This window comes from Bactrocera neohumeralis, chromosome 5 (assembly GCF_024586455.1).
Source record: "Bactrocera neohumeralis isolate Rockhampton chromosome 5, APGP_CSIRO_Bneo_wtdbg2-racon-allhic-juicebox.fasta_v2, whole genome shotgun sequence".
Classification (NCBI taxonomy): domain Eukaryota; kingdom Metazoa; phylum Arthropoda; class Insecta; order Diptera; family Tephritidae; genus Bactrocera; species Bactrocera neohumeralis.
The window spans coordinates 75759291-75780350 of record NC_065922.1 but is presented as its reverse complement, the minus strand read 5'-3'; the positions used below and the strand labels follow the sequence as shown (position 1 = coordinate 75780350).

General features: G+C 31.9%; 1 protein-coding gene across 5 annotated transcripts in view; it reads left to right on the top strand.

The window, feature by feature from the left end:
* The window catches only part of LOC126758754 (cyclin-dependent kinase 11.1), a 65404-nt gene that overhangs the window by 33621 nt on the left and 10723 nt on the right, over positions 1–21060 (top strand). For 4 of the 5 annotated variants that reach the window (XM_050473130.1, XM_050473129.1, XM_050473132.1 and 1 more), the window contains 8 exons: positions 15512–15702; positions 15806–15889; positions 16559–16612; positions 17295–17405; positions 17817–18054; positions 18177–18370; positions 20553–20742; positions 20829–20999. In XM_050473130.1, coding sequence (XP_050329087.1) covers positions 15512–15702; positions 15806–15889; positions 16559–16612; positions 17295–17405; positions 17817–18054; positions 18177–18370; positions 20553–20742; positions 20829–20999 — 1233 coding nt within the window. The remainder of the gene's footprint in view (positions 1–15511; positions 15703–15805; positions 15890–16558; positions 16613–17294; positions 17406–17816; positions 18055–18176; positions 18371–20552; positions 20743–20828; positions 21000–21060) is intronic. The other variant, XM_050473131.1, reaches the window with a different exon arrangement.

Here is a 21060-nt window from a genome sequence, read left to right as displayed (position 1 = left end):
TCGCACAATCCCATAGAGAACCAATGGTAAATTGTAGATCGAAAAATCAGACTTGAGAATTGTAAAAATAAGGCCGTTTTATACATTCAAGTGAAGGTAGCATGGAAAAGCATTTCCTGGGACACATCAAATAAATTAATTGAGCCAATGCCTAGCCGATGTGCAACTGTATTGAAAAATAAGGGATACGCAACCAAATATTGAAAGACATAAATTTTTCAATCATAAATTCAATTTCGTGCTTTTGTTTTGTCGCACCCGATTTTTGGAGTTCTTCATATATTTAATTTTATATATTTTTTTAATAAGTTAATTTGTTTAATTTTTACTAATTTTAAAAGAAGAATACATGAACTAATAATACAAATCAATAAAACATCACGTAATGCCTAATTTATGATTTTATTCAGTTAAATACCGACAAGGTAGATTCCGTGCTTTAGTTTTGTCGCACACTGTATGTATTTTACCAAGTACTCAAAAAAAAATTTAAAGAAAAAACACGAATTTTTCTATTTTTGTGGTAATTTTATTTTTAACAGCACTTTTCCGGATATTTTTGTAAATTGAAACTGAGTTTCCTTAAATGTGGCACAGCTTGCCATAATTTACTCGTGCAAAGCGTTAAATTAACAATTTGCTGTTTTAAAACTTTTCGTCGCTACGTCATAAAATTAAAATTTTAGTGCTTTTTGACACTTGGCTATTCAAACCTATTTTTCCTGTTATGTACATATTTATTTCGCATTTATTTACATAATTCGTATTTAACTCAGCGATGACCGAGTTAATACGCAACGCATATCGTTCTGAACTTTGATTGCTGCCTTGTGGCCAATATTAGTGGTGGTCATATACTTAGCACACATCACTCTACCTAAATGCAAACGATGTTTTCTTCGTAATGTTACAAAATTCAAAGGCGCCACTTTGTCTAGACATGATCAAGGCGCCAAGCTAAGATATCGCAAAGTTTCGTCGCTTTTTTTTTTTGCTACTGTCTTAAATAGAAGGATTATTCAACGATCAGCAGCTTTTGGGAGTGGACACATATTTAGCACACTTCTTAGACTGTCGAAGTTTTTTAAAGTTTTAAGAAATATTTATTTTCGAATACAAAAAATTTTGTTGGTGAGAGATTATTTAATATAAAAACTGTGGTTTTGAATTAAATTTAAATTTAAATTTACTGATTGGATATGGCTAGAGGTTTGTGTTGCACGGAAGAAAAGCGGGCTATAATTGTGAAGTTAAGAAGTGAAGGGCAGTCGGTAACCCAGATTGCAAAAACGCTTGGGTGTTCAAGGAAGCTCATTTATAACGCAATTAAACATTTTGACGAATTTGGGACAGTTAAATCCGCGGTGCGAGCTCCTAGGCCTCGAAAAACCACCTCCAAAGAAGACAGTCTAATTCGTTGGATTTCAAAAAACGACCCATTCAAGAGCTCTAAACAAATTAAAACCGAAGTTTACGCAGTATACGGAATAGAGGTTTCATCTAAAACGATCAGACGTCGTTTGAATGAAGGCGGACTGCGTGGATGCATTTCACAGAAGAACCCGTTTGTCTCTAAGATAAACTTGGAGGCACGCCTTTCATTCGCACGAGCCCACATCAACAAACCACTTTCTTTTTGGAAGAACGTTCTCTGGAGTGATGAATCTAAGTTTTGTAGATTTAGATCTGACGGTAAACGTTACGTCTGGCGCCCGAGTGACCAGCAGCACAATTCTAGGTATACACAAAAAACAGTGAAACATGGAGGAGGAAATATTATAGTGTGGGCGGCCTTTTCTTGGCACGGTGTTGGACCTATCGTTAGGATAACGTCAAAAATGAATCAATTTGTTTACAAGAACATGTTAACAGAACACATGATTCCATTTTTCGACGACCATATGCCTCTAAGGTGGCACTTCATGCATGATAATGACCCCAAACATACTTCGCGTTTGGTGAAAACTTTCTTGGAGGAGCAATGCGTTCCCATTCTGCAGTGGCCAGCTCAGTCACCTGATCTCAATCCAATTGAGCATTTGTGGAGTGAAGTTTAGAGAAGGATTGAGGGCAAAAAACCCAAAAATTTAGAAGAATTGTGGCAGAACATCAAAAGTGTATGGTTGAGTATACCTGTGGAACAATGAAGACGTTTGGTGGAGAGTTTGCCTAAAAGATGTTCTGAAGTGATCTAAATAAATGTTTTCCAACGAAATATTGCGGTAAAATTTGGTTCGGAGCGGATTGCCAAAGTTTTTGTAGGTAAACCTGAAATGTGCTAAGTATGTGTCCAACGTAGTAATCATTTATTCTTACTTTTTTTTTGTAGGTTTTGATTACATCGTCCTTTATGTTATTATTTAAGTTAATCTATCTCTGAAATATGAATATATGTGAAAATATTTAAGTTTTTAGTAAAGAAATGAATTTTATGGAACATTTTTTCATTACAAACTTATTACGAGTGTGCTAAGTATATATGACATATGTACATATATATTTTTTTTATAAATATTATTGTTATTTTTTTTTTCTAAAAAATATTTGTATAAATATTTATAAAAAGCAAAAATATTTTTTTTAGTTTTTATATTTTAAAATTTTTATTATATTTTTTAGTGATTTTTTTTTAATATTTTTTTATTAAAAAAAAAATTGGATACATATGTATGTTTTTATTAAAAATAATGTTTATAAAATTTATAGATATTTTTTTTAGAAAAAATATTTAAAATTTTGTTTTAGAAAAAATATTTTTTAATTTATATTTATTATATATTTTGCTTTATAAATTTTTTCCATTTCCTTTATTTCTGGTTTTTTGTAAAAATTTTTTGTTTTTGTAAAATTATAGATAGGTTTTTATAAAACATATTTTTTGTTAATTTTTTATCTTTTATAATTTTGTGTTTTTAAAAAAAAAATAAAATATACATAGATACATTTTTATAAAAAATAATGTTTATAAAAATTTTAGATATTTTTTCTAAAAAAAATGTAATAGATAAATACAAAAAATATTTTTATAAATTTTATCTTTTTTATTTTTTTTTGATTTTTAATTTTTGTTTTGTTTTTTTTTAATTATAGATATTTTTCTATAAAAAATATTTCTGTATTTATTTAGTAATGTTTTTAGTATTGTTTTTATAAAAAAAATTATCTAATTTATTTTTATTAAATTTTAAAAGTATGTAATTTATATGTGTCTATGTGTTTATAGTGTACGATTTTTGCTCGCATAATACAATTATGAGAGATTTACACATACAAAGTTGCAATACACGATAAGACTTTTATTATTATTTTTTTTTTATTTCCTCTACATTGATTACAAATAACCGCAATGCGATTAAGCCGAGCAAAAAGAAACGTTCTTCAACACGTCATTTACAAAAATAATTCAATGAACGCACAGCAGCACAAGAACAAATGCGTTATTTATCATTTCACTTTGCTGCGTGCATTGGCTGCCATAGCTATAAAGCTGTGCCCCTTCCCCTTTTTACATGCTCACTCAGCTTAGACTGCTTGTCAGTCTTTTTGTCACTTGCCGATAAGCAGGCGCTATCAGCATGACTGTTGCTTATTTCACTTTGCGCAGCCTCTTTCATACATACATTCTCTTTGTTTTTATAAAATTATATAAATTGTATAATTTTCTCTTGTCTTTTTTCCTTTAGTTTAATACTAAGCTTTGTTTTATTTTTACTATTTCTATACAGTTTTTAATTGTATTTTTGCACAAGTTTTTTCGTAAATGAATTTTTGATTGTGTTTCTTGAGCGCGGAAAAATCTACTATCTGTATAATTTGCACAATGAAAGCGGTCATTTAGGTTATCGCGCCTAAAAAGTCAGCTGTTTTATGGAGTGAGCGTACGACGACAGGAAATATTCAAGATATACATAAATAAAACTCCGTAAAAAAAAGAAAACGTAAGAATAATGAACTTTTTTCACTTTGGGTTAGGAAAAGTATGAATTTTATGAATTTGCGAATATTTTTGTTAGAATCAAATTTTTTCTGCACATGTGAACAGGGTATTATTATAGCTCCCTTGCGTTAAACAAAATTTTAAGAATAATTTTTAAAACTTTTAACATTTTATTTTATATTTTTAACTGTTTATTTATTTTTTTTTTTTGATTTTTTTCGCACATTTTTATTGCGCGTGTGAAATACCCTGTTTTTATATAATTCACACTGGCACCCCTATATTTTAAAAATATTAAGTGTAATTTTGAGAATTTAAAAAATTTAGATATTTTCTAGCTTTTTTTCTATTTTCTCTTGAACTCACGCATTTTTACTTGACGTGTGAACAGGTAATTAGTAGTATAGAAATTGCACAAGCCTTCCTGTGTTAAACAAAATTTTAAGTATAATTTTGAAAATTTCAACATTGTTTTTTTATTTTTAGCACAGCTAATTTTGTTTTTATAATTCTAATATTTTCGTTGAGGTTATATCAATAAATTTGTGCTAATCAAATTTTGAGCATTTATTTCTGCCATCAAATTTTGCAGCTGCTGCTGGCAGCGCAGTTAGAGACATTAAAAATAATAACTTGTTTACTAGACATTTTAGCAAAGACATTTCTGCTCAAGCGATATTTAAAATAAACAATTAAAGTGAGGAAAAAAGTAGAAAAAGACCTGTCCATCCGGCTAAGTCAAAATGCTACGGTGATTTGCCTATTTTAAATATAATACATACAAATGTACATATGTAAATAAGATGCGTTGTGCACTCAAAAATACATATGTATGTATTCTATATGTACATATATATTAGCGTCTAGTATATGTATACATAATTTTATATATTATATTTGTTTTAAAGAAATGGGTGTGTCCGAAGCTGCCTCTCATTTGACTTTTTTCAAGTAATTTTTTTATATTTTATTTTTTATTTATTTATACAAATGTTTTTTCCAATACTGTATTTGTTTATTATCACTGATTCCTTCATTGCCTTACTTTTTGTTTTTTATTTATGTTTTTCGTTATTTTTAAATACAAATTTTTGACGCACTTACAACTACATATGTACATATGAGCATCGTATGATTGGCGGCATTTTTTATGCCTGACTTATTTTGGCAACATTTCAAAAATAACAAATAATTAAAAAAAACAGCTGTATTACTTTCCGAATTTACGCACATTTAGACTTTCCTAAGCGTACTTTTAAAAATTTCGTGTTTTAACAAATTTGTCAAAATTTATCTTTAACACATTGCTGGCGCTGCTAGACTACAACCACCATGCCAACACCCACTCAGTGTGGCTAAAAAATTTCAATTGCAAGCGACAAGCAACGAATTTATGCTATGCGTGTGCGTCTGTGTTTATTCTAATTAGATATCGAAATTTCGTTAATGCCAATGTAAAAAAATATGCTTTTTTTATTTTTTCGAAAAATGCTGTCGGGAAAGCTCTTCTATTTATTTCTTTTTAAGCTCCTAAATGTAGGCTATAGTGTGTATAGAGACGGCGTGTCGTAGCACACGTAGCATATATTTTTTACTTTTTGCCTAATTTTTGTGCTAACATACATTCAACTGAAACGTGCCGAAAACACTCATGATGTATAAAAATAAATATTTAACGAAATATCTGCAAATATTTTCGACTGACACTTATGTTATTGTGAGTTTTTGTTATTAAAAAGTGTGCGGACTTATGTTTTTTTTTGCCAAACATTCGTATAAATTCTTATTAATTTTCAAATAAAACATAAATTTAAATTTTCGTATTTTTTTTATTTTTGATTCGATAGAAAAGTATTTTTATTTGGTACTTTTTATGTAATACTCTATTAAAATTTTTTATTAAAATTTGTATTTTTTTTCTTTTAATTTAATTTTAAATTTCTTTGGTAAACATATTACATAATTATTAATTTTTTTCAATTTTCATTTATTTTTTCATATATTTTTAATTTTCGTATATGTTTTCTTATTTTCTTCATATTTATTTTTTAATTGTTATCTATTTTGTTTTTAATTTTGCGTTTTTTAAATTTTCTTTTATGTTTTTTTGTATTTTTTCGATTATTTTTATAAGTTTTAGTTTATTTTTTTTTTTTTGATTTTAGTAAATTTAAAAATTTGTTTGACATTTTTTGGAATTCATCATAATAATATTTTCCGTAATATTTTTTAATTAAATTTTCCCAGAAACCTATAGCATACGAAAACTTACCATCGCACATTAACGTGCATAGCGCATTTAATTTTAACTTTGTTTTCCAAAGAAATTTTATATCCAGTATAAAAAGGCTCAAAGCATACAATAATTAAGTATCCATAATTCAAAAAATAGAAAAATATACATAACTTTTGTAAGTACAAATTTTCCGCGCATGCTACTTTTTGCGGTGACGCCACAACCGCAAGCAAAATTACCACTTTATACTATGTACATAAATTCTATCATACGCAACCAATTTAGCACCTTTCGTCAGCTTTTCTTCGACGAACTAGTTATTCGTCGCTTTTACAACACTCATCCATTCCACCACTTACTGTAACACGGAATTTCTGCTGCCTCAAATAATATTTTTACATATTTATGCATCCACAATTCTTTGGCTTCCTTTTAATTATTACCGAACACCGTTGGCCGCCTTCGATGCACCTTCTGCCGAAACTACATACATATGTACACACTCACCTCATTTCCCTTAGCGTGTTTCGTAAACATTTACCTTTTCCACTGTTTGCCTCACCATTGTGCGCTGGCGTTGCAGGCTTGCCGCCTGAGGTCACCGCTTATTTCGCTTGCTGGAAGCGTACAATTTAACTCTTTAGTATATTTCCCTCTTCACTCTGTACAAACTAATTAATTTGCTAGTTTTGTGTGAAAATTTCACAGAATATGCAATAAAGTTGGCTCCCGCGGCTATTACATAGTTCTAGCAAAATTTGCCTGACCTTTCTCTAGATAATTATTGCTTATTCATAATTTTTTGAGCCTTTCCTTTTGTGTCTGTAGACTAAAAAAAAAATCTAACCCACTTTTGACGCCAATTTATTGGTACGTTTTCCTTCTTTTCATTTTATTTATTTTTGTTTTTCTTTTTTTTTTTTTGAATTTTCTTTTTTATTATAATTTTTTTTTTTGCATTTCTCACTATGTTTTTCCTTTTTTCTTCCATTTGTAAAATTGTATAAACACACGTGTCTGACAGCATGTCTTTTCTACAAATTTGCCCCTTACAAATTGTATGTGAACAGAACATAAATGTGTGAATTTGTTTTCCTTTTTCTGAGTGTTTGCACCTGTATGCATATTTTTAGCAATTGCAAATTTTCTCTTAATTTATTTTAGTAACAACATGTGGCTTCTTAGTACTTTTCTATCGTTCGCTATTTCTTTTTGCACCCTTCGTGCTTCAATTGGCAGACCTCCATCGATTTTCTATTGTCTTTTATATACATACATATGTATGTACATGTATAACCGTTGTTTTTGTACATTACTTTTTCTACATTACTTTTTGCGTTATGACGCTCACGTTTTATTTCTTTTACTGTAACTGCTGCCACGATCAACAGGATCGCGTGACAGAACATCAATTGATGTTTTCGTTGCTTTTCAAATTGCTTGCAAAACATATAAACATGTTTAAATTGGCAGCGATTTCGATTAGCTCTCTTTTCTAATTCTATATTGTCAATAGTTAAGTAATGCGCGGATGTTCACATATAGATGGTATGAGTATAATACTCATGATCAGCAGCTATGGCTCTGCTTATAGTTGTATTTGATATATCGATAACGAGTTTCCAGCTCTGCTGAAAATATTTAATAACAAATATTGACCTAAATACAAAATATGTCTACAAATATTTACATTTCTCCAGCCCCTTAGCGTCCTTAAATTATTATCACGTTTTAGTTAACCTACAAATTATCAGTTTCCTCAATCACGCCTCCAAAAGTACACATAAATTCCATTCAATATCTGCATTCTTGCTATATTTAGCTGCAAATTGATTTCATATGCGTGCTGCCTATTTTTAAACCGATATACATATGTATGCATATATGTATACAGCACTAGTTCCGATCGCTTCAATGGCTCTGATAAACAGTGGCTTATTTTTATCACAAACGCGGTGACGTCGTACGTACATATTATTGCAATCTTGTGATCTATCTTTAGACGTGTTAATATGCTAAACATGATGCTTCTTCCCTCTACAAACAAATACAAATACAAACAATCATAAATTTAAGTTTCACGAATTGTTTTGTCACGATCACATGTCATTAGCGCTCTTTAAGCCAGCACGCCGCGCATACTTATATATTTACATACATACAGACAAACTATACAATATATTAGACTATACAATAACAATAAAGCACAAACAATCACACATGATAGTGTCTGCCTCAATTGGTGTGGAGCAGTTTATTGAGCGAATTAGACAAAAGTATTGAGTACTCATACTTTGATACGACGCTGGCTATGTTCATAGAGCAATTTCGCTAATTGACTGATAAAAGAAAGAAAATGTCGAAGAAATTTCGATAGCCTAGAAAGAAAGCAATTTTTAGCGTTATTTTTTCTCTATTTTTGCTTTTTTGCAGGGCGTCCCTAAGTACGCTATAATATTGCTATTTTTAATATCAATAAATGCACACGAGTGCCATGAATTATTTATTACTTTGATATCAAGCGATAATTAAACAGCGTTCGTTATTTAAACCACTATAAAATATCGAAAACCAAATTATTCTGACTGAAGTACACACACGCTTAGCTAATTCGCCTATATAAATACATAAAGGATTTTATTATATATTATTTCAACTAAATATATGCAAATCTGTAATTAGCTAAGCGACGTTTTGTCTAACTGACGTCTGCTGATCACAGCCAAATATAATATAATCGATCACTTTCAATGAAACGCCTTTGTAAGCAAACATAACAGTGTGTACACACTGTATCACATAATTACCTAATTATCATGTGCTCATGTGATTTTTACAATTTCAACTATAAAGTAATTATACAGTCGCAATGTCCACAAAAGCATTATAAAAATGTTTGATAAGAGCGCACAATAGGTTTTCGCTAAGTAACGCTAATTGCCATTTTATACCAACACCAGTTAAGACAGCACAGCTCTTTTTCGCATTTGATTGACGTTGATCGGTATTTTTGCTGGATTTCAATTTCCTGTCTTTATTTGTAAGCAAAACAGCTTTTTCAGCCTGCCAAGCCAGTAAGCCCTAAAATTCACATACTCTTTTTTAGTGTGAGCCAATTTATTATTTAAATATTTGTTGCAAATCAAGAAAAAAAAATAAGATGTGCAATGGCTGCTTTAAACCAAATTGTTTAAACTAACTTAATTCACATAAATGTGCTAAAAAATTCATATTTTTATCGCAGCACAATTAACACTTGTTTAAGCAAATCTTGCACTTTTTAAATTCAAATTTACTTGCTTTTTTAATGTTGGATTTTTAGCTTTATTTTTTCGCTATTTTTGTTTTTTGCAGGGTACCTCTAAGTACGCTATATTTGGCTTGCAGAAATTGTTCTTTTAAAAAAATAAGTGACAGATCCGTGTTGTGTACTGTTTAATTAAAGAGAGGGGCGAAAATTAATTTATGCTAGTGGCAAGAACTAATTTATTCAAGTGTCCATCTCCAGTGTAGCTACCTCAGCCAACACTCGTGAATCTGTTTAAATACCACTGAAGATATTTTCCACTCATCACTGCCATAAGTGCTGATCAATAAGTTTTAATTAATTATATTATTTTTTTTTTGCTATTTGTTATTCGCCTTCATATCAGCCAGTAAATATTTGTGCAAAGTGAATTCCATGCTAACTAACTAAACCAACCGTTTTTTTTTTGGTTAGTTTTAGTAATGAACAGAACTTATTGGTAATTTTTTGTTCTCAAACATGGGAATATCTCTTGCTATTAATACAATTTATTTATTAAATATTTGATTTCTGTAATGTCCATGCGTACCACAACAATATGCGCCCGCGGAAAACGCCAGCTGTCGTAAGCCCATTAAATAATACAACTATGAAGAGGGCTGGCGATGGCGACATTGACATTGCGGCGTCTGTTGATGTCTTTATTAATAGCGTTTGTGCTAACTAATTATTTTTTTGAAAATCTCTCCTTGCAACATTTTACAAATTATTTATTACAATTTAATTGCTCTTGGCCTCAGTGCTTGCTTGCGGGTAGACAAGTCTGCCTACCTGTGTCTTCGCGCTTCACCAAACGCTTTTAATGAGTTCGTTTGCGTACAATTTGCTTAGAAGCTTTTCTAGCTGATATTAGATGTTTCATTGTACCATAACAATTTAAATAATTTCGTTGCAAATTAAGCAGCAGTGCAGGAATGATGAATTCATGTAAATTAAGTGAAAATAATGTGCGCTTATTTGTCAGCCAGAGAAGTGCGCCAATGCTTATCGCATGCGATATATTTTCTGACGTGCAAGATTTTTGCTTTTCAATCCAAATTGCAAATTGCTCATGGAATCAAGATTTCGTCGAAAATCAATATTTCTCTGCGCATTAAATATGCTGGCGTTGACACAAACGGTATTTTTTGCTTTTTTTATGCGCTTCCTGTGCATTTGATTATTATCTCTCAATAAAAGCTAGAGTCTGAAATGCAAATATTGTTTTGTAATAATTTTGTAAAACGTTTAGCTGCAGCTTGCATTCGTTCGGTACTGTTTGCTCGCTCACTCATTACTCGTAATTAATTTTCGACAGTTTTCGTAATTACGCGCCGCAAATCAAAGCGCATTTTTCATGCGACCCAACACAAACCGAAATTTGTCTACCTTTGATTCTCAATAGTTTATTTATTTTGGCCCATAGCAATTTAAGACACTTTCAGCAGCGGGCGTTAGCTGAAGTGTTGCTTCGGCGAGCACAGAAAGCGGCGGGTGTGTGGTGAGCCGCAATGATTTCCACTATTTTTTACACTATATGTTGCTTGAATGCGAAAAATTGCATTGCAAAAGAAAACACAACCGAACTGTTGGGAGAAAAAATGAAGAAGTGCATTCGTCGTGTGGCATTCGTTGTTCATTGCGCTGCTTGGCGCAGTTGCTCTTCATTGACGACAATCGAAGATCGTTTTTTTATTTATCTAACGCTGAGATAACTTTGATTTCTGCTCGTTTTTTCATCTTTCACTAATCAAACGTCATGCCGATAGCTTAGAGCGCACTCAAGGAAAAATAAAAAAGTTCGTTTAGCCGATACTAGAAAGAACTAAAAAAATCTACAAAGGAGCAGTTGCCGTGCGAAAGCAATTATTGTGGCTGACAGCGAGTCCCCCGTGATTTGCCAAAGCAGCATTGCAGTAGTTTCCGCTGGTCGTCAATGCAATTAACTCGTACATTTAGTGCAACTGCAACGGTCCATTTTTTATAATTTGTTTTATAGTGCTCACGCGCGTGTCCCTGTGTTGTTGGTATCGTTTTGGTCGCTTAATAAGGCGATTAAACTAGGTCAAAACCAAATTGTTAAGTGAAGTGGCTTGCAGTGTGCAAAAAAAACATTACAGAAAGCAGACGAAATTGTGTCATTGCATTTGAAAATTTTAAAAAACACCAAAGTCAAGTTAAAAAGTAAAGCAGCATCAATACGAAAAAATTGTAACGCTTTAAAACGCTTCCAAAGCGTTACTTCGCAAACCAAACTATTTAAAAAAAAGTACTTTTTCTCCACTCGTGCGTAATCGTTTCGACGATTACATAGTAAACGCCTTCAAAGTGATCAAAACGGGGCGCCCGCGTAAAATAATAAAAATCGTACGTAAGAAAAAGAAAAATGGCAGCGATGGCACCAGTGAAACTGACACCGAAAGGCGTAGTTCCACCACATCGCTGACCACAACTACCCGCTCTTTTGACACAGACGATGATAATGGTAATAGTATTGGTGATAAGTCAAAATCTGTTGGTATGATACGCGTTTCTTCCGCCGGCGCTGCATTAACAAAGCTCCCAAATACTACAGCAAATGCATCCGGTGTTAGCTTACAGAAGAAGCCGCCCATTGCGGCGGAGACGCTCAAAGCCAAGCTACTTAGTAAACAAAATGCATGTGATAGTACCGACACAACAACTAGTAGCGAGACGACAACGACCACTACAACTACGACATCCACTGATACGTCGTCCAGCAGCAGCGGCAAACGCGCACCGCCACTATCAAAAGTGAATGGCCTCTTAAGCCGCACCAATTCGAAGCAATATGATCCAAGTAATATGAGGAAAATAATAGAAATAGCGCAAATTTGTGTGAAATCGAGCGAGCAGCACAAAAACGAGTTTTTTTTTTACTATACAAAGTCAAATGTAGTGATTTAATTGCATCAAATCATAATAATCATAATCGATATACATACATACAGCAACCAAAGCAACGATTTTCGATACCTTGCTTAAGCTGTAATTGCTTTCGCCAGTATATAGAGATTATTAGAATTAAAAAATTTTAAGAATTGTGTCTACAGAAATCGTTAAAGATAAAAACTTTGTTAGATTTATAATGGAAATCTTTTAAATCATGTAGGTAGTTATGTATTTACACATGCATTTTGCAGCTGACAATTAATTTTCTCACAAATTATGATAATTGCTTTTAAGCTGCGCCAGCATTTTAACAAATAATTTCATACTAAATTTTTATAGCAATCTGTTTTAGTGCTTGTTATCTCTCGTGTGTGGCGCTACCTTACACCAGTATTTGCAAATTGTTTTGACCAACTTTTAAATTCTGTCCTCTTACGGTCGCCGCCAGCTGTGACGCTTCTCTAATGCTGAATATTTACCACGGCTCATAAAATGTTTTATCATTTATTTACTGTTCTTGTGGTTTATTATTTTACACTATTTGCTGACATTCATTGCGCGTTGAGCAGGAATAGTTATAGAATAGAGTTTACTGCACCTTAATTATTAAATTATTTTGCAACTGGTTATAATTAATATTTTTATTTTTACATGTTATTTGGTTTTTTGTTATTAATTTACGCAAACAAGTAATTGTATATTTTAATTGCTCTTTAAATCCACTTAAGATTGTTTATGTTTTTGCTATAATTTTATCTCACTAAACTCTATAACCCTTCAAGTCATGGCAGTTCGGATGCAAATTTTATTCAACAAATCCAATAGTTAATCCTATCTAGAAAAAGTGTGATCACTATATAAAGTATGCTCACATACTAGCAATTACCCAACAGTAGCTGCAGTTATCGATTTTCGCTAATCTTAATTTTATAGCAATTGTTCGTACATAGTATCTGTATGTATTTACCAAAATATATACATAAGTATTTTAGTATTACCAAAATATATACATATATGCATTTTACAACTTTTACTCTACTTTTAATAGTACGCTCAATTCTTCATCACCTTGACAGGTGCACATGAAAAAAGTGACAATCACAACCTTCGCTTTCTACTTTAAGATACAGAAAAATGTTGTAATTTTGCCAAATTTAATTGAAATAAAAATATTTGCCGAAAACAGTAAAGTAAAAAGACAAAAAAAAAGTGATTGTTGACTTTAAGCGTCCAAAAAATAAACAACAATTTTTATAGCAATTAAAAATTTTAAATTTACTACTTTTGAAAATAATTAGCTTACTGCAGCTGTCATACAAACTTGCTTGCTGCTTACTGCGGCATTTGGATTGACAGTTTAAATGTCAAAGTTAAGGGCAATATGCATTGAGGAAGGGAATAAATACATGTCAACACCTGCCACAGCTGTTTCAAAGCAGCAAGTTAAATAAAAACATAAACCATTGAAATAGTAAAGGAAAAGGCATTGCAAAACACTGCTTTCTCTTCGGTCTTGCTTCCTTCAATGAGATTTGATTGACACATACTTGCCATTGGGTTCAGAGGCAAACGCCCATCCACCCGCATACTACAAGCAATAGCATTACGCTGTATTTTTTCCTCTTCAACGACAACTGTGCACTCGTGCCTTACACGTAATTTTTTTGCTGGCTTCTAACTTACACAACAACGTGTCTAGTTTATACAACTTAAAGCATGTGTTTACTCGTGTTCCAAAATTAGCTTACTGTTTTTGTATTTGATCACTCACTGTATTTTATCAACAAGGCGAAATTAAATTCTTTGTTAACACTTTTGAGACACTGAGTACACAATATATATGTGTGTGTAAGAACATAACGCTAAAGCTTTTGTCTGAGATAGTAGCAAGTTTAGCGGCCTAAAATTTCTTACTTTCATTACATGCAACTCTGTGTGCATGTTGGTGCTTTTGAAATGTAAACAAATGATAATAAATGCAAACAGCGATTATTCTTCACACAAAGGTGTATATTTATCAAGCGTATTAATCTTCCGAGATTTCCATTGGCACACAGACACATACGCGCAATTAATGCAATAAAAATTAAAGCCAAGAAATGGCAGTAATATTTGTGGCGATAAGCGCACTACTACATAAAAATAGCCACAGAAACAAAGCCCGCCACTGTCGAGAGTAAATTTATTATAACTTTTATTTTTTATTATTATAATGCTATTGTTGAGAATTTACTGCGGCAGATTGTTAATATATATTTTTTATGCTTTTGCTAATAGTAGTAGATGTGTGTTTATGGCTTTGTTTTTAGCAACGCTCCAGTTTTCAGTTGGCAACCAAATTAGTACATGAAAAGTAAAAGAAAAATTAATATTGCTGATAACCAGTTGCGTAAACACCTCATTTTTTTGCGCTGCTCGCTCATAAAGTCATAATTAAGTCTAAAATATACGCAAAAAAAGTAAACAATTACTATTTGTAACCAATGACCATTTCTTTACACCACGCACTTTGCTCTACGCGCGCTATTTCTTAACCCCTGTCACCCTGCCACCATGGTCAAGGTATGCGTCAGCTAATTGGTAAATTAAATGGTCTATGGCCTGAACATAGCGTTGCGAATTCTATACCAAAAGAAATCGATCCAACGAAAGAGAAACTGGAAGGTGCCTGGGAGACGATAGGTAATTTGGAGACCGCAGCAACTGTATTTTTGTGAAATTTATTTTTAAAATAATATTTTCAAAAAAAATCCGCGTATAAATTGTATTTATACAAATAAATAAATAATTTTTAAGTTAAACGTGTAACCGCTTTCTAAATGCAATTTTCGATTTTCGATGATATTAATTTGACAGCAATTTTATTTATGTACCGATGTAGATATAAGTATGCATTTAGTACTATTTTACCAAAATATCTTTTAGAACTTTTACTCTACTTTCAATAGAACTGAGCTTAGAAGCAATAAAATTAGAAACTTTTTATACTAGTATTAGTGTTAATGTGTTATAGAAACTTGTGCCTTACTTTGTAAAACTTTCAGTTAAATGTCGTGCTGTATACGTATACATATATTTTTTAGTTCAACATATTATTTATAGCATTTTTAACAAATATACTTAATTTTCAATCCTCCAGGCAGAGATGGTTCCAAGATTACAACAGTCGTCGCCACACCTGGCCAAGGTACTGACCGTGTGCAAGAAGTTTCCTACACAGATACCAAGGTGATCGGCAATGGTAGCTTTGGCGTGGTCTTTCAAGCGAAATTATGCGATACCGGCGAGCTGGTAGCTATCAAGAAAGTTTTACAAGACAGACGATTTAAGGTAAGCATTTGCTTAGCAAAATAAAATTAATTACTGCTGAAATATATGTAATATATACATATGTATATGCTAACTAATTGCTGTCATTTTTTCTTTCCCGCAGAATCGTGAATTGCAAATTATGCGCAAACTGGAGCATTGTAACATTGTAAAACTTTTGTATTTTTTCTATTCGAGTGGTGAAAAGGTGAGTATCTTTTTTCAAAAATCAAAAATGTTCCATTCTATTTTCATTAACGTATGAACGCACACACGCGCCACAACTAACAACAACTACACATTAATCAAATAATTTACCAGAAATTGCATAAAATGTACTAAGCATAACGCCTGCACCGATTTATAACCATACCACTCTACCTCATATGGCCAGCAGCTAGCAACACTACAATCAAGTGGAAATGTGTCATATGATGTGTGTTTATTAATTTCATGCAAACATGCGCAGTTCAAATATCTATTAATTGCCAACAACAACAACGTATATGAATGCACATTTGTTTGGTCAACTTTAACCACATAACTGCAATTATCATCACATTTTCGTGGACCTTTCTTACTTTTTAGTTTCCTTTCTCAATTATTTCATACAATATGCCACGCCAACCTATACCTATCAATATTTTAAGTTTAAAAACTAATATATCAATTCTTTTTTTATATTTATAATTATATGTACAACTATAAACTGCGCTTTGTTACGCAAAAAATGCATTTCGAAAAACAATCGAATTTCGCAAATATAAAATTTACACAAATTGTATGAAAATTTGTGTACGCGCCAATTTCTAAAAATTGTTTTCAACTTTCCAATACAACTCTAAAACCAAAAACATAAATCAAACTAAAAATGCAGTTAGCCGAATTCCCGATCGATATTGGCATCTTCGCCAGTGTCCTTAAACCGCAGGTAGCTAAAAAGTGTTACATGCAAAAAATAAATCAAACAAATTTGTAAAATATCAAATATCTTAGATACTCATCTCATCGATAAGAAAACAAAAAAAAATATTACGAAACAAAAGTTACTAAATTAAACAGCAACTACGACGACTGTCGCAACAACAGCAAACATAAATAAAACGTATAACTCATGTCATCACGACATTTGTTTTGTTAGTGCTAACTAAAAATTCTTAAAAATTACTGCTATACTCTACTGTAAAAGCTTGTTGCAGTAAAAATGTGAGAAAAATTTACAAACTGCATTGTATATAAAAGTACACACTGCTTGCAATTTTTCTACTACGCTCCCCACACATGATAATTAACTTACTGCTCGCGTCGCTGTAAAATTAATACAAACAAAAATAAAAAGAAAAACTTGAAATTTCAAAATGTAAATATGCAATACATAAAACTTAGTGGTAATTGCCAGCTACTACACGACGTAATAATATTCGAAAAATTATCTTACATACTCCCCACATTTTCTCACCATCCTAACCGATTTAAAAGTGTTTTCGTTTTTTATCAAACGTTTTATTATACGCCAGTCGCTAAATGTGCGCTCTTTCTGTGGCTGTTCTGCATTTGATTACTAAACAGTTATTTAATAATGTTATATGTTCCCGTTTTCTCTTTTACCACAGCGTGATGAGGTATTTTTGAATTTAGTTCTCGAATATATACCAGAAACCGTATACAAAGTGGCACGTCAATATGCCAAAACCAAGCAAACGATACCAATTAATTTTATACGGGTGAGTAAACGTGTTTTTCTTTTCTTTACATTATAATGAAAAAATACATATGTATGTATATAGAAAAGTTATTTTATATAACGTATTTTTCTTATAATATTTATTTACTTACTTTATCTTAACCTACAAAAATCGATAAGAAAAAAAATGATATAGTGTGCCTTAGAAAAAAAATATATTTATATATTTATTGTTATTTATATATTTATATTTATTAAAATATATTTTTACATTTCTTATTTTATATATTTTTATTGATATTTTTTTATCTAAATAAATTTTTTAATATATTAATTTATATTTCTATTTTTATATTCAAAAATATTTATTTTTAATATTTTAATTTTAATTTATATTTTTGTATTCATAAATATTTATATCTAATGCCCGCCTTTATTATTTCATCCGCAGCTCTATATGTATCAACTATTCAGAAGTTTGGCTTACATCCATTCATTGGGTATCTGTCATCGTGATATCAAACCGCAAAATTTACTCTTGGATCCAGAGACGGCTGTGCTGAAATTGTGCGATTTTGGCAGCGCCAAGCAACTTTTACACGGCGAACCGAATGTATCATATATTTGCTCGCGGTATTATCGTGCACCGGAATTAATATTTGGCGCCATTAATTACACTACAAAAATTGGTGAGTTTCAAAAAAAAAAATGTGCTGAATATAAATTATTTATAAGCCGTTGATATTTTTTTTGTGCCCATTGCAAACCAAGCAACTATTTGACTATCCTTTCTCTTCTTTCTCACTTTTAGATGTGTGGAGCGCCGGCTGTGTATTAGCTGAATTACTACTCGGCCAACCAATTTTCCCCGGCGATTCTGGTGTCGATCAATTGGTTGAGGTCATCAAAGTTTTGGGCACACCGACACGAGAACAAATACGCGAAATGAATCCAAATTACACGGAATTCAAATTTCCACAAATTAAGAGTCATCCATGGCAGAAAGTAAGTGCTAAAAATATAATTACTTTAATTTAATACGTAAAAAAACACGTAATTATAAGCAGTTAGTCATTGAAGTTGAAAGTAATCGAAAGTCGATAACTCCAGATGCGTAATACAAACTGAAATTAATGTAAACAAATAGAAAAATGTTAGGTTTTGAAAAATTGCATGTAAACATTTCTACAAATGTATCGGAAAACAACGGTTTATTGTCTATTTGTTAGCTCAGAATTTTGTGCGTACTTGTTCATCAATTATTGATTTATCGAGTTTCGACTATTTTTTCAGTTACAATTTTAAACGTTTTCACTTAGTGTAGCCAGTGTATGCGGTATTTATTTAATTGCTGCCTTGTACGTACAAACATACGTATGTTTCATTGTTAGTCGAAATTAGTATCTTACTCTTAGGCTTTCGTTAATATCATGTTCTATTCTATTTTACGCCACCCATTACCAAACAGCAAGCAACGAACCACCCACATCATTCACTCCACAATATTATTTGAATTGTTTCCCTTCACTCTTTGCCACTTTACTATAGTTTGCACATCCATATTATATATAATATTTTTCCATTTACGCTCTAGTTAGAAAATTTCTTATATGCCATTCGCCTTCAAATTGTCTATTTGTATACAACTATTTGTCTTTGTATTTGTGTTTAACCGAAGTGTGAACTATTTGCAGTCACTACTTGAACGTAGCCAATTTTCAAGCGCCCTAAACCAGAAGCAACGTTGGAGAGTAAGCAAAAAAAAAAACTAAAACCGAACCGAACACGCCGACATAACAACAATAAGCAAAATTTTCTAGTTAACACACACAAGTAAACAAACTAAAATCACAAAAAATATACACAAAAAAAAACTTGTACAAGCACAAGTGCAGTACGAAAAGCTCAAGAACCTAGTACTTTGAAGATAAGTTCAAAAGCAAAAGAAACCAAAAAATTGTGAAACCGAACAAAAGCAAATTAGTGGCTTACCTACCACCTCCTCTAACTGTCGGTATCGATTTAAATATTTACCTTAACTTAACGTTTCATACACTTGAATTGTATTGTTTTCACCACTGAATTGGCTGCCTCATGACTGACTACGCTAACTTTCTAAAAATAACTATCGATTGGCTGTGTTTTTTAGTTAATTTGATTTTCCTTTTGACTTGAAAACAAAAATTGAAATGTATCGTCCGCTTTGAAAACAATTAAATTAATAATACGTATGAATTTGTATCTACGTGCGTGTGTGCGTGCGCATACTACACGTTGCTTCCACAATATCGGCTCACACTGCAATTAATCCACATACAAGCCAGCAGCGCGCCTACATTTCGCCGTTCCGTTTCACCTGCTGACCCTAGCATATACTCGAGTACGTGTGTCATGTAGGAAATTGCTGTAAATACATTACAAATATTTGCATACTTTATTCATTTACTTTCTGTTTTGTTTATCTTAACCTCACTTAGCAACAATATCACACATTATCCTTCTACATTTTTGCGCAAACGGTCAAGTTGCGCTACTCTATCACGCCTATCATGTTTTCTCACATCCAAGGTTCAAATATGGGAGGGAAATGGAAATATTATAGTTTTTGTTTAATTTCCCTGCTTACACCTCAAATATATACACATGTATAAATTATGAACATATTTAAGCAGCCACGACTTTTTCATGTGTATAGAAAAGATGAATCGGGCTTTTAGAAAAAACTTTTGCATAGCTATAAAATTCAAAAACAAAATTGAAAAAAGTTCAAGAATTAAAGTAAATAAAATAAATAAACATAGCATACCTTTAGGCGCATAAATGAAAAACAGACCATTTTCACTATACATAAAATTCATAAAATCCCCTGCCACTTACATTTTTTCAAAGCTTTAATAGTATACATTTCTTAAAGCACATTTCAGTCAAAAAATAAATTCTTTTTTAGTTACTGTACATATTTATTTAGTTGTAAACAAATGCTGAAGCTTACAATCCAGTTTGTTTCATTGGATTTGACGGAATCGTTCGCCCTTTTTTCCAAACCAAGTTTTAATATAAACTGCGTTCCTACGTTTTTTCCTAATTTTGTATAGTTTTTGAAATGACAATTTTTCAAATTCTAAAAAAAAATAATTTTTAATACAAATTTATTAATTTTTTTTTCACTTATTTCTCATTCGCGCAGGTTTTCCGTATACGCACTCCGACAGAAGCTATCAATCTGGTATCACAACTGCTCGAGTACACGCCCAGTGCACGTATAACGCCACTAAAGGCGTGCGCACATCCATTCTTCGATGAACTGCGTCAAGAGGGCAACACTACATTGCCCAATGGTCGGCCTATGCCGCCATTATTTAATTTCACAGAGCATGGTAAGTGTGCGCAATCATAGTTTAATTTCCAACTTTTCCAATTTTGTGGACTTCAATATTTATTCGTGTCCGCTACGTTTTTACAGAACTATCGATACAGCCAAGCTTAATCCCACAATTGTTGCCAAAACATCTGCAAAATAACAGCGCAGGTCGACCGGTTGCCGGTGCTGGTGGCGAGGGTGCTTCTGGCTCAGCATCAAATCCGTCAAGTGGCGCCGGTACGCCAGGCGGCGCAACTTCCCAAGCAACTTCAGGTTAGTACTCTTTCGAAACTATAAAAATTCAAAAAACAAAAGTATGGAAAAAAACAAAAAA